Below are 15531 nucleotides of genomic sequence, written 5' to 3'. Positions count from 1 at the left end.
ACGAAAAACCTAACAGAACACTACAGAACACTAAAACATAAGCCGCACTTTGGCTACTGAAGTTTAGTGAACACAAAAAAATACAAATGAATATGGAATCACAAATATGATCAGACATGAAGGCTAGGGGCTAAACTTATCAACTACAATTCCACAGTAACGAGTGGTATGTAACCTCTCCTTTCGCCGAAATCATATAAATGCACTTGAATCACAAGTAACTTGAACCATGTACTACGAAGGAAATACTTGGCACTAGTGATGGGTCGATCATGAACGATTCGATCAAAAAGATTGAATCACTAGGTGAATCAAATGACTCATGATTCATTTCGTTAAACAAGTCGATCATCAATCATCAATCACTCCGACTTCCGGTTTCATATCAATCATCTCGGTTTCCGGTTTGATTCAAAATTTGGAACGACCGATGCTTAATCTCTTTTCGTCAGGGCAGAAATAGTTGTGATAAAATTAAATACTATGTTATGAAGAACTGAATACTTGTGTAATCTTTTTCTTAAATGTTTTCCAGCAGTTATCAGTATTAATAACACCAATACACGTAAAAGGAAAATATTAAGATGACTCCTGTAGGAGAACGTTAAGAAGTAGAAGTTAAAGCTGGTTATATTTTATTGTGCCGTTCATAAAATTATCCTGCAGATCAGATTCATGCATAGTGTGTGGTGTATTTTGTGTTATATTTTGATCAACTATAGTTAGAAATTATTTTATTAGTGTTAAGAAACTGTGGCAGTTTCGCCTTCCCAAATATTTTCATGACACTGCTTCCTTCATTTTTGCAATCTAATTTACTCATCTAGGAATTCACAATTAAAATAGTATATGAAATGATAATATGGATAGCAATCAGCGTTACCAATGCTCTTCGCAGATGAGGCAGTATTTATTCGATTATTCAAAGTGATTTATTACATCCATTGATTGAGTCTTTTCGATCTTGATTCCTTTTGAGTCTTTTCGATCATGATTCCTTTTGAGTCTTTTCAATCATGACTCCTTTGAGTCTTTTCGATCATAGTGATTGAATCTTGATTTGAGTCTTTTCGATCATAGTGATTGAATCAATTGATTGAATCACTTATGTGACTCGAGTCAAAATGATTGAATCACTAAAATGATCGACTTTGCCCATCACTACTTGGCACCACAGCCGATTAGTAACGCAGAACTGACAGTATCCTAATGGCAAAAATACAAATATCGGTAGTTGCCATGAACACCATAAAATTCAAGAGTCATTGTAGCAGAAATACACGTGTTAAAATCCTCAGCAAACGTAACCTGATTCCGGTTTTTATTAGGCATGCAAGAAAAATATCAAAGACGAAACAAAATGCGCTACCACTTCCAGGCTAAAAAATGTGCAACGAAATTCACATAAACTTCACTTTACATTTAAGTAACGGTTGTCGTCACGAAAGAAGTAAACGACAAGCCTTAAATTGATTTATGGGTAACAATCACAAATATAGTACCATTATTCCTACCTTCCTAGCCGTCGTGAAAACAAAATCGGCCTTACCAATGAAATACTTCAGGACAAGGTCTATCAAAGGTGCTCCCCAAACTTAGTTCATTAGCTGAAGATCTTTCGCACTTTTCAATTGCTAAATACGTCTGTGGTATGAGTAACAAGGAACGACTAAAGAGTAGTAATAAACTAATATCCTACGTAGGGAAATGACTAGACCATGATCGATATAACGAACTAATGAATCTTAAACACATAAGGCCACGCATACGGAAGTTGGACGGTGTCACATATTACCTAACGCAAATAACAAAAAGGAGAAATTTACTTATTTATAAAGCATTCAACTACGAAATGTAGATAAAACTTTCAGGAATGCCAACACTACTGAAGTAATTCCAGAATTAAGGATAGGTAAAACTCTCGAGTATCCCAATGTCTCACCTACCATACTCATCTTGTCAAAAAATACTTGAAAATCTGTAGTTAAACATCACTCTTTATTGATTACTGATGAAACTGAGTTACAAGCATTTAAAACTACTATGTTCATTCTTAAAATCGCACATCAACATACTTCAACACTCATTTCGTTTGGGATAAGAAGATCGTTAAAAAACTGTAAGGCTTCTGAACTACGATGGCGATTTCGAATAAAATTAATAATTGATTACTGCGGCAGTTATCTTAACTAAAGCTTATATAGAACAGATACCCATTTAGGTTGGGTCTCAACGACACCAAAGATGGTATTAAACCTAAGTATTAGCCTGGCGTCGTTAACAAAGATACTAATTTGGTGTCATTCTGATTATTTAAATAGCTTTGATTTCATCTTAGATAACTCATTCATTAACTGGGAATAACCAATCGCGGAAATAATTCGAAACATGACCTAATAATCATGTAACATCGAGAAATCATATTGCACTCAAAATTCACTTTACGTCTCGGCAGTTTCAGAACAAAATACCGTACCCATATAATCCACAAAGTACAAGGCAAAAATACACATTAAGGCACTTGCATCCACAACCTAATTACATTCAAGTGGTTTCCGAAAATTAGGCTTAAAACAGGTTTCCTATGACCTGTTGACGTGGCGTGAAGACAAAATGATCGTATTACGGCAAATTTCCGGTAACATGTTTCAAAATTGAACCCGTTATGAAGGAGAAGAACTGGCAACTAACATAAATTCGTTTTTAAAACACATGAAACACAATAATGGCACAAATTTTGTCTCGAAATATGGCGACTTGCTTCATAGCCTTAGCACGAACAGATTCAACCCAACTTTTCAACATCATTCGTACGAAGTCCTTAGCACTTAGGGAAAAAATAATTAGCTTACCTTATTCTTCAGATAGTCCTCGATCGCCCGGTATGCAGAATCAGTTAACTTCACGAATATTAAGGACTTATTTTCATGAAAATTTCCCTGCGATGACAATCCATACTGAACACCTGCTACAAGAGCCGCCATTTCTGTGTGTTCAACTTCAGGCCAGCTGACGTCGAGAAACCAATGAAAAACATTAACCCATATTATTGATGTAAAAACTTTAATAAAGCAAACTCATGCCTGAAATAAATTTTAAAAATTAACTGATGCTATATTTTAGCTAATATTTTGATATATTACGAATACGCCAATGTCTTTTTCAACTTGTTGCAGACGATTTTGTGAATACAGAGCAATGCGACATCTATCGAATATTATTTTAAAAATACGTAGACAAAAAAAGGGGAAGAGGCAATTCGAATAGTATTCGTGGTCATTGTCTAGCAATCGTTACATTAGGTAGAAATTAAACGAATTTTATGTCTCATACTTTTAATTTTAAGGTATTTTACCATGGATGTAAGTAATTATTCAATTTAATTGCAAAAATACTGAGATAAATATATCTTGATTTTATATGTAAAACAAAAGTTACCTTTCAATCCAAATTGCTGAATTGAATGAGAAATGTAATTACTAAAAATGTATGCTTTTATTAAATGGGATGATAAGGATTCAAAAAGCATTGCTGCTACGACGAATTTTTAGGCATGTAAAATTTGTTGACTATTTTGCAGGCAAACTTTTGTACAATAAATGCATCTTCATAGCTACTTTTGATTAGTTAAAAGTGCTTTGATTATTGCAATCTCTCCCCTTCCCACTCAATGAACGTCAGATAGTTATAAAAAACCGCGACTTCCTCATTTCAGGATATTCTTTCTACTTTCATGTTCAGATTGATTTGTCCCTTAATCCAATTACTTACCATATCCCATCGACCATGTTACAATTATGACATTCTTCCGCAGAATAATGTTTCAAGTAAATACCGTCATTTATGATCATGCTGTAATAAATATCAAATTTCAAAAATCTTAAGAAATCCAAATTTTCAGGGTAATGATAAACATAATGAATAACCTTAGCTGTACAAACAGGGGTATTTGGAATAAACAGTTTAATGCATATAAACACACCAGAACTTGTTTTAACTATACCAGGACTCTGTTGTGCAGCGAGGGGGAAGGGTTTGGGGATTAAAACCCCAGAACTCAGGGAAATTTTAAAATATAATCCACTTTACTTAATTGCATCATGGATAAACATTACTTATAGTATAGTATAATGATTAATAAAATATCCCTTACAAAGCTGTAAAACTCACCATTTTGAACCATTTACCCTAAAAAATTTCTGGGGGAGGGCATCAGCATCTCCCATGTTCTATATACCCCCTACTTCCCAGTATTCCCCCAGTACTAGTTGCGCCTTAAACCCCCCCTAGCCTACATTCCTAGCTGCCCACCTGCCGGGACTTGCCACAGTGATAACTTTTAAGGGAGTCACCCACAATTCACAAATTGCGTGAAAAATCAACAGAGAAAAAATCATTCACCTTGACCAGGATTCAAACCTGGATCCCCCAATTTCCGGTTGAGTGCTTTAGCCAGTTAAGCTACCGAGGTGTCATTCCTCCCTGTGGATATCAGTGGATTCCTGCACTTATTCCACATCTATGTTGGTTACAAAGGAAGGAATCACCATAAGGCACAAAGCCTTTAAAAAATACGAAAACAAAATTAATAGCTTCATCATCACCAATAGTCAACAATCCTAGCATTGATTTGAAGCAGCTCTCTTTTCTACTAGCCTTTTCATGCAAATATATCGGAGGAAAATCCCTGCTTGATGGCTCAGTTGACTGCAAAGGATCAGCTATCTCGCTGAAACCAACTGCTGTGTGAATGAAAGGCAGACCTGGGCAAAACTTTGCTTAACACTAGAACCGCTGAACTTTCCAACCCCACCAAAACTGCGGCATGGGACTTTTTTGTCCCATTGACAAAATACGTAGATCCTGTCATGTTTAAGTATAATTGACGGTTTATTGTGGTTTGTGTGAACAAAACACGTGTTTAGGTAATGTTTAAAACGTTTTATTAAGTATAACTAGGAATACAGTAAACTTATTTTGACAGCGAAAGTGTTGTTGACAGCAAGCTCAGACCTGCAGACGCGCCGGGCAGAGGTGATGCGGCCGGCGCTGCGTGAGTAGGTGGCCGGCGCAGTGCACAGATTATTCCCTTCTGCTCTTCTAACTGGCAGAATAACGGTATCTGTGCATCAATCCCCTTCGTAATAAACTGATAATATGCTAAATACAAAATAAATGTACAAAAAAACCGAAATTGTATGTTTTCCCCATATGGGACAAAAAAGTCCCATCCCACGGTTCTAGGTAAATCGTCGTTTTTCTCGCGAACCAAACATCGTACAATATGTTCAATATGACCATTCAAAAGAGCATAAAAAATGAGTGAAAGTCGGTAAATTTCAAATGGATCAAACCTTTAGTACATGAATGGCAAACATTTGCAAAGGGCGATGGGACAAAAAAGTCCTGTCCGCTGTTCTAGTGTTAAGAAAAGAGTAATAATGTTCAGATGGAAAAACTGCAAAGGAATCACTTGAAGCTTAGGCTTGAAAATGCAGCTAAAAGGCTTATGAAGTAAAAACTTGTATGGTATGGTATTTGGATGAGGGGACCCTCAGTTCACATCATTTGCACCACAAGGGTAGGGTAGGGAAAGATGGGAGAGGAGAAACCCAGTGTCAGCATCAGCCTGCTATTCAGATTTATGAGATTAACAACAACTATTATTTTGGAAAAAAAACACTACAAATGGCACCAGTTGACCATGCGGATAGATTAGGAAAGGGTCCATTGGAGAGGCTGAGGAAGGCCCTGGTCTCACGTTAAGTTGGGTGTCAAGAGGCGACAATCTAGCTGGCTCTATTGCATCCGCGGCAGTCACTTTCCTCCACCCCACACCGCATATATGCGGCTTTCATTCATTTGTGTCAAAAAATTGATGCCGCAAATGTGCAAAGTCAATCCTTGCTGCATGTGAGCCGCTTTTGGTGCAAAAGGGTTATTTCGCCCCTGCTTCTTAGGCAGAACATTGGCTGCTGGGACCACCCGGTAAATGAAGCAATTGCAATCACCTAGAATTAGAACCGGATGAATCTCAACTCTAGATCTCAAATAAGCCATAACTGGGCTAAAATCATCCAATGCGAAGATGCCAGAAAAATCAACCTATAACATGGCCCCTCTTCCACTGACCTGAGCTATATAACTCAGGCCAAAATTCATGAAAGCACTCATTCCTTGAGGATTTGGTTTGGGGGAAATATTTCTCTTTCAATGAAAGTCTCACTCCTGAACAAGCAGCTAGAGCTATCTACAGAGACCCAATTTTTATCCAAGCAGAGCTTAATTTGTATTCCTTGGTGTTCTCACCTTAGCCTAAATACTTACCTGTGCTGTGTTTGTAAGATCCTATCCAGTGGCACCGACTCCATGGGGCCTGAGGGGGCCCGAGCCCCCTCAAAAATTCGTTATGGGTGAGAGGAAAAAATGTGCCAGGCTTGTCGATTTTCCCCGGAGGGTCTAGATATCGAAATTCGAGTTATCAGGGTTCTAATGTTGATCATATGACTCTTTTAAAATGCTTAAAAAACTTAAAACTCACTACTTATAAGCTTTCCTGGGGCAAGATCCCCGGTTTGACCCCCCCCCCCCCAATATTTTTTGTAAGTCAGCGTCCCTGATCCTATCCCAATATTTTCACAGTCAACACTAGCTTTCACTATCATAACACTCACTCCAAAAATGACATATGCACCCAACATTATTCCTACAGTCTCTGCCTAAAAGGCTCTTATCATTCAATTGCCACAATTCACAAGATCCTACTCAATAATAATTCTATTCCCACATCATTCATTTTTAAGGCTGTGTTGAAAAAGCTAGATAAAACAGAAATGCTGTTTCAATCAAAACAAGTATCTGGCTTATAGTCTTCTAAGACATAAAGTAAATTTTTCCTTATTTCTGTCACACTTTTCCCTAGTGCGCTGTATCTGTGCAGTTAATTACACTTTGTTATTTCAAAAAAATATGGATGTCTTATCCCAATTATGTTAATTAAGTATTACCATTATACAATTATTGAAGGTGGTTCCTTAATTAGCCCAACAGTTGGCATTAAGGCCACCATTTTAGCTGAAACCACCATTAGTTGCATTTTAACTCACTTAACATGAATTAGAACTCACTTAAAATGAATGTCAGGAGACCATCACTCTAATATGTTAAAAACAGGATTTTTTTATATCCATATAAAGAATTTTTCCCTATACATCACAGTATCGCTGGCTAATATTCTGTAAATCATATTTATTTAAGCAATAGATCAGAGACAATTTCCTATCATCCCACTCTTTCCATCAAAAGGGTGTAAAAGGAAGAATTTTAAGATCAACGGTAGAACTATGTGGTGATGCCCAAACATAAGAACAGCAGATGATAAGGTAAGGAACGGTTAAGTAGCGAAGATCAGGGGCACAGCTAGGAATTGAGGCTTGGGGGGGGGGGTTTAGGTGCAACTAATACTGGGCGTTTGGGGGGTATGGAGTACCAGAATATCCACCAGGGTAAGCAGGTCATGTGGGGCCCTCCCCCAGAAAATTTTTATGGTGATTGGTTCAAAATGGTGAGTTTTACGGTTTTCTGAGGAATATTTTATTAGTCCTTACACTAGTTTATAAGACCAATCTATTAATTCAATTACGTAAAATGGATTAAACACAAAAATTTCTCTGAGCTCTGGGGGAGGGGGGTTTATCCTCCAAAACCCCCTCCCCATCACTGTGCCAATGTTGAAGAAGGTCATAATTTCTTTATAAAAGAGGAAATGATTCCCCAAGGTACCAAAGAATAATTTGTAATAGTGCGGATTTCATACCATCTCAACTAATTACGTGTGGAGAAATTAACATGGGCCATCATAGGAAAGTCTATTGGACCGGGAACTCACCTCGCTGAAGGTTGGATTTCGTAACATGCGTGATCGTTATAAGTGAGTTTTACTGAATTTTTTTATACATGCTGTGTGTTCCTAAAAGAATGGTATAAGAAGGTACCTACTGGATCACACCTATCAGTGCATTATAGTACTGCAGGAAAGTCAATACAGCTTGGCTACAAAATCTACATACCTACTAGAGGGTTAACAATCAAGGTAATCATTATAAGGAGAAAAATAGGGTAACTCACAATTCCCATTCACTGATCTACGATCTCTGAACCAAATAAGTAGCCAAAATAAAATTAGAGGGAACACAATAGTGAAATGTGGTCAGTGCTGATTTTCGGGTTCCTCAGCCGCGTTGGTTGTTTTTGGATGACAACAGTTTCTGGAGCCATCCTGCTCCCGTCGTCAGGTCAAAGGTGAGAACGAAAGAAGAGAACGAGAGGCCAAAAACGAGCACTTCTCACCTTCGACCTGAAGACGGGAGCAGGATGGCTCCCGAAACTGTTGTCATCCAAAAACAACCAACGTGGCTGAGAAACCCAAAAATCAGCACTGACCATGAGCAATGCCGTGGAAACCTACGCTAGAATTACAATAGTGAAACATTTTCTTATTGATGACAACTTAATTATGACGCATCAATGGAATACATCAAATTGGAAGCAAGGCTGAAGCCAGAGGAACAAGAGGCTCAAACCTCCCTCCCACAGAATTTTTGGATGATACATATTCATAGGTGGACCCTCTAAACGAACCCCCAATGAAATGTGTTCTTACAAAACTTCTAGCCCTCCTATTATTTCTCTGGCTTAAGTCTTCACCACATGTATAAAGTTAGGTAATGATGATGGCACTATATGTGTTACCCCATAAAAAAATGGAGTGGATGTATTTAAATAATGATTTTTCCCATTGATACATTCAATGAGCAATAAGATTTAATTCTTATTGCCTCAAAAAATCATTGAGAAATCAAAATGGGAAACAGCCCATCTGAAACTAAGCACAGACTTCCCATTAAATTATGTCACTACATTCCTATGCACCATGAGAAAATTTATCTTTCTCAGGAGAAGTTTCATGAGAACTTAAATTTGAATCAAGTAGTATGTATATAGTGACATCGTGAAGCTAAAATCATGCAACACAGTTACACATAGATGTAGCAGTTTTGGGCCTTCTTCCAACTTTTACGCAATGAAATGCTTCCATTAAATTGTCCACATAGATGTTTCTGAAAATTTATAGAAGCACAATTACCATGCAAGGGAGTGTATAACCTTCTATTCTCCAAACAATTGGTTATTGTGTACAATGGGAAAGATGTGAGAAAGCAAAGTGTGATATTTGCCAGATTTTACTGCCACAAATAAATGATATGCTAAAAATACTATTTTGCTCAAATGAATATAAGTATGCCTAAAAATAAATTTTCAAGCAACACATACTGACCAACCTTGATTTTTAGCACGTTCAGCAAGGCAAGCAATTCGAATTATTAAGTTTGAGTGTTGATATAAAAATGAGATTCTTCCTTCAGCTGCTCACATCAAAATTATTAAACGACTACAAGCTCTGATTAAAAATAAAAATGTAAAAAAAGCATAACAGGCATGATTCCATAAGGTTACAGAGATTAGCAGCCATCATTCATTCCACATTGAATTCTAAAGGATGATACTACAGGCATAATTGGGGAAATGAAATAATGCTGTTACCTAAAGCTTAAATTTAAGCCCTAAAAAAGCATGAAGCAAGTGACACGAATAAAAGCCATCGGAGAGAGCTGAAAATCTTGAGCAGCATTTAATATTTTCTAGTCAGACTGTGTAGGCTAGGTAACACTTATTGAAATTCTGTGTAAAGCTTGATATTTCCTTTTTTATTTTGAAACTTGTACATTCTTCCATACCAAATAAAATTTCACCAACTTAAAACAGAATTGTACATGAAATTGTATAAATAGAATATTTAATACTATAGCTTTTGATGCCTTACAAGTTTTCCAGCCTGCATAGTTCCTGCAGACTTTCACATAGTTTCTTTGCACAGTGGTCCAGCTTTATACAGAAAATAGAAAAAGGGACTTTCTACTCAACTAAGGCAAGTGCGTGGAAATCTCACTTGTGCTTTAGAGATGCAGAAAGGTGTAAAAATAAATTTAAATGTGATTTAAGTTTTACCATAGATGATTTGGCCAATATAGTCAATATATTCACAAATAATTACATACAGTTCCATTGATTTCTTCTTGGTAGTTTACTTTCAAAGAAATATCGATAAAATATTGTGAATTTTTCATGCATTATTAACTCATGAAGTTTTGATGAATGCAGCAGGTTTAATACTTTGCGCAGCCATAATCAAATACAGCCCATCTCTGATTGTGTCCTGCTACACCATATTATCATTTTAAAGCTAAATATCAGCTTGTCAATCCAGTAGAATAAAATAAAATTCTGCTTATTTTAATACTTTAATTCCATGTAAAATTTCAAATCCCTTAAGTATTTTCCCTGTTGTATTATTTAGAAATGCAATTCATAGGTTTGCATTCTTAATCATTTGTTTTTACATTTTGGAACCGAGCATAAAAACAAATATGCATAGAAAGGCATTTTGGTATTTAAAACATCTTAAATATATTGCACACTCCTCATTGTCTCTGCATAATTTGGAAAGATGAATTGTTATGTCAAACAAACATTTGCAAATTTAATGCAAAACATGCCCACAATAAGTTTTTCTTCCTCAGATGGCCACAGCAACTCTCAACAAATTAATCCTGAAATGATTTCACATGGTTTAGATTTTTTTACAATTTTGTCCCATCGTTCTCCAGGAGGAATAATTCCAACAGGTGCCCAATCACACGAAGAAAAGCACACCCTTGAAAATATTGACTTGAAAATTGGTATATATATAAATAATAACATCTTTGGACACAAAGTTTGTGAACAAAAAAAGATGAGTCACTCCCACAACAGCCATTATTGACTAAAAAAATTTACAGCACCCCAACCAGATATGGTACAGTCCAAAAATGAAAGGCATACTGATATTTCTGCTCATGGTATCCAGTTGTTTTCTATACATAGCTACATAATCATTACAATTGGAGACTAGTTGTTGAGAAGGTCCTGTGAATGGGAAAGAGGAAGGAGAGGAGAAAGCCGAGATATCAGCATGCCATCACACCTATTATTTATATCAATCCGCAATGGAAGAACAGGAGAGTTTTTATATTTATATGTATATATATATAATGACGTGTATATATGTATACATTTGTATGAAACCGCATTTAAAGGGAGAGGTTTATCTACACTAAATTTCATCCTTGTTATTTATACATTAATATAGAAAAATTTTAACAACTTCTTTTGGCATAAAACAGAAAAACCGGAACAACGGGACTGTGACAACAGGTCAAACACAGTAATGATATTTGGCGACAAATTTCAACAATATAGACGACCATCAGAGTTCAAGGATGCATAAAAAAGTGAGGAATAGCAGGCTATTTAGGGCCTACTAATTCACAGCTACTGACATTTGAAATAGGCTGGGATATCAGTTCAATCAGTATACACATCACCCATACAATATATTGTCAATTGTTGTTTTGTGTGCTGGTTTTACTTATTTCTCAGGTCCATCAAAAACACATCTCAACATGTGACCATATTGAATGTAATGTAATCCATTAAAACTATAATGATGAATATTGAACCATAGTAAGAGTACTAATAACATTATTTATTGAAATAGTTATTACCATAAATTGTCGCTTGCTAATTTGTCACTGATGAGTTGCAGGGAAGTAGACATCATTGAGAGACTTTATGGTAATTGGAAAGAAGATCTGCTATTTAAATGACATCAGTGATAATAATAGCAGTTAAAAATAATTATGTTATCATTTATAGTATGTGTTCATAAGAATAGTGTCAGAAGAATGAGAAACCTAGTCCACTTTCCTGGAGTCAGACTATAGGTTCCAAATATCACAGTGAAATAACAATGCAGAAGCTAGGACATAATTAATAGTTAGACCCTTGGGAAAATGGAAGAAACGTTTTTGCTTTGTATAATTAGGGAAACAGATATGTTTTATGAGACAGCCTGCATGTACACAAGAGCGCAAAACAAGATTGAAGATGTGCATGCTTCCATTGGCAATGACAAGTAGTCCTAATTCATAAAAGGAAAAGAAGACTTTTTTTGACAGTCAAGTTTTAAAATACCCATTATAAGTTCATTACCCTTTCATTTTGCTTCTGAAAAAAGGACATTTTTATGAAGATAAGTTGGAGTGATTATATGAAGATGGATTTTTTTTAGGAAATAGTATAACTTCTGACTTGTTCTGAAAACAAAGTTTTTTTCTTCAAGATGGGCACAGTGTTATTTTTATAAAAATCTTGGCATTGACATTGTAATCTTGTAAAAACTGAGTTCCCAAGTCCACTTTTATCTAATACCATCCGCATTTGTGTCTGTATATGCTACAGTATGTTCCCAAACACTCCCATGTTCTCCGGCAGCCTCTGAACAAAACTCCTACACACATCACTTGCACAGGAGCGTGACTGACAGCCACTAAGCACTGACGTATTTTCGTGTCTCTATTATTATTTTGTCTTTCATGAGACGTGAGGACTTCAAGCTCCCTTACGGCACTTCTTGGCATGTATCAGTCAATTTCGAGGAGGAAGGGAGCTTGCCGAGGACACATATTTGAGGACTTATTTCTTTATACATATATATATCTATATTTATACTTTATACATATATATATACGTACGAGGGGCACAGGTCGGAGAGTGACATACAAGGCATTGCGGCATTTTATCCCACATACGTCCAGACCATGTGCTTTTTACATAAACCTCATGTAATGGCACCATGATGTTGTACTTGTCTCATTTTCATCATCAGTGAAATATTCACTTACTGTTTTTGCATTCACCACGGCAGCATTGCATACAGTCGATTTAATGCACGTTGGCGCGACATACGGTGCTAATTGGAGCAGTTGCGTTAGCATTGGCAGCAGCATTGACATGACAGCAGCAATAGCGACACAAGGATGGGGCAAAGAAAATCCGGCTCTATTCATCAGAGCCTTGGCACTTCACGTGTTGGGGTTTGCGGCTATCAGGGGGTCGTCCTGCCGGATGTCAGACTTGAGCTTTACAAATTCCTTGGCCACTTCGTCGTTCGTGCGTTGGGAGAGGATTCGCAGGATGGTCCAGCCAGTCTCATCCATTTGGATTCGTTTGCCCAGCGAGAGCCAGCAAGCACAAGAGCCCTATGAATTGAAAGAGAATTGAGGCATTAAAAATGTAAGTTAACACCATTTTTCTGTAGGAGAATTTGGTAACAAGTGAAAATAGATTTTTTACGGAGACTTACAAGGCACTTACATTAAGAGAGTGGAATCGGAGAAATAATCAATGAAATCACCCCACACATTAGTCTGGATAGGTGAGGGTAGAGCTCAACTCATATTTGGCCCTATGAAAGTGAATACCATCCATTTAAGACCTCCGTTTTCTCTCCCTGGGGCACCTCCCATGAAGGGTGAACTTTTCCAACTGTGCCACCATGCCATCACTAGCGCATTGTGACAGTTCATACTGTTTCCAGTGCTTGGGGGTACCTCAATTTCATTAAATGATGCAGAAGGATAAAAGCCTTTCCTTACAAGAGGAAGTATGTAGTAATATGTACTATTATAGTCCTTACGTGAGGGAAGTAACATTTAGTACACAGTGTGAAGTATCGGAACACGTGGCTAAAGAAAAGAGTGGAGTCTGTAAATTGAAGGTTCATTTTGGTGTAGGTAGGACTCAAATTGCTTATATTCTGAAGCAGAAGGAGAACACCGTCAGGGCCGGCTCTAAGCAAAATACTTACCCAGGCAAACTGCTGTTGTGTCGTCCCCCTACTGGGGCATTTGGTATGGATTACTCCCCAATCAAACAGGGGTTGGGGCGTTTAGTTTCCCCCCTAGCTACGTCGCCTGGGTTGCCTGGCCCTTAAGCCAGCCCTGACCATTGTGAAGTCGTGGATAGAAATCTTAATAGAAATATAAAAAAAATGATTCTATCACGAAAAAAATTGGGCACTGTTCTCCACCATGTCGCTCATGAATGTGAGGGCAAATATAAACATAAGTTTCCTGTCTCCATACCACTTTTACAAGAAAAAGCTCTGGAAGTTGTAGTGGCTGCCTTAAATTCCTACAATACAATATTAACATGGTAAAAGAAACTGTAAAAATAAGGCTTTCTTCGGGTCACGTCCAGCTTATTGACACATTTTACAGGACTGCTAGTGTCTGTAAGGGAAAGGTTTCTCTGAATTCAGTTTCTTTTAATATAGCTAGTGAAGTATGGTATGGTATTAGATGACTGGAACAGTACAACTCATAATAAATGAACAATGTGTCCCTTGTGTTCATGACGAGGACATGAGTAGGCATGGGACTAACCAAGCCTGTTGGGGTTAGACTCTCCCATTCCAATGACACTTTTTTTCAATTTAAATACATCCTCTATTGTTAAGGCATAGCCAGAATATATTCAAATTATAATTTTTTCTCCTCTAGAATAACAAAATTTTCTAATTACTTCTATTAATTTGAGATTGATTCAAATTGCAGATGCTTTCTCTGTAAGTATTTAACACCTTGAACATGAAGAGAAATCAGCAAAATAATATTTTGTTGAGTAAGGGTAAGAGGGTATCCCCACTTTATCAAAATTAAAACTTGATTCATTCACTCAAGGAGTCAAGTATAGCTTAAGTTATGCATAAAATCATAAATGAAACGAAGGACTGGATGACTCAAATGATACTCCTCCCTTAGAACAAAGCCCAAGGCCAATGACGTCTTTCCTCCATCCCTTCCTCACACTTCTCACACTTAAGAATGCAAGTATTAGACCTTTAGTGAGGGAAGTATCATTAAGTACTCAGGGTGAAATGTTGATGATGTTGGCATGTATATAGCAGTCACACTAGTTTATAATTTTATGCCATTTTTTAGGCAATGCTATGACACTTGGGACTTCTGATTGTCATCTTCAAATTAGGTGCACGACCAGAAATTATTTGGTCATTAGAGTAGGTACCCCTTAGTTTCCAAATTTAAATTTTTTTAGCACTCACTCCACAATACTAATGTAATACCAAATGGAGTTTAATCGTCAATTTGAGAATGATTCTAATCATATCAATTTCTCCGTGAGTTCTAAACAACTTACAGGGAAAGAATATTTATTCACAATACTGCAACAAAAAAAAATTCTGGATCTGGAGGAAGGGTAAGCAACTCGGTACCCACATTTCATTGACAAAAAAGCCCAGTTAATTCAAATGAGCTCCAAAGAAATCTAGGCAGGCTTCAGGTGTAAAATATTCCAATTGTTTTTACCTGTTCAACAATGTCCTTCAGCTGCATAACAGCAACACCCACCAATCGGTCATCCCTGGCAAAGCAGTAATCCTTCACACATATGTGAAGCTCAAAGTACATAAGCTGTTCCTCATTGCCAATGATACTGGAAAAACAGATGGACAGAAAAATTAGAAATAGGATACCATCCACAGTTCTCTTTTGACATCAAGAGATTATA

General features: G+C 36.9%; 2 protein-coding genes across 10 annotated transcripts in view; both read right to left on the bottom strand.

Moving 5' to 3' along the window:
• LOC124167142 (RNA polymerase II elongation factor Ell) overlaps positions 1-2984 on the bottom strand; it is a 261334-nt gene extending 258350 nt beyond the window's left edge. The window contains exon 1 of the mRNA XM_046544942.1: positions 2853-2984. Within this exon, the coding sequence (XP_046400898.1) occupies positions 2853-2984 (132 nt within the window). The remainder of the gene's footprint in view (positions 1-2852) is intronic.
• A 6762-nt stretch (positions 2985-9746) lies between these two features.
• LOC124166384 overlaps positions 9747-15531 on the bottom strand; it is a 140907-nt gene continuing 135122 nt past the window's right edge. For all 9 annotated transcript variants that reach the window (XM_046543898.1, XM_046543899.1, XM_046543901.1 and 6 more), the window contains 2 exons: positions 15330-15456; positions 9747-13199 (listed from right to left, as the gene is read on the bottom strand). In XM_046543898.1, the coding sequence (XP_046399854.1) occupies positions 13023-13199; positions 15330-15456 (304 nt within the window). In that variant the 3' untranslated portion in view covers positions 9747-13022. The remainder of the gene's footprint in view (positions 13200-15329; positions 15457-15531) is intronic.

The sequence above is a fragment of the Ischnura elegans genome, chromosome 10 (assembly GCF_921293095.1).
Source record: "Ischnura elegans chromosome 10, ioIscEleg1.1, whole genome shotgun sequence".
NCBI lineage: Eukaryota > Metazoa > Arthropoda > Insecta > Odonata > Coenagrionidae > Ischnura > Ischnura elegans.
Note: the sequence above shows the minus strand (reverse complement) of the source record. Positions and strands in the feature narration are given on the sequence as shown.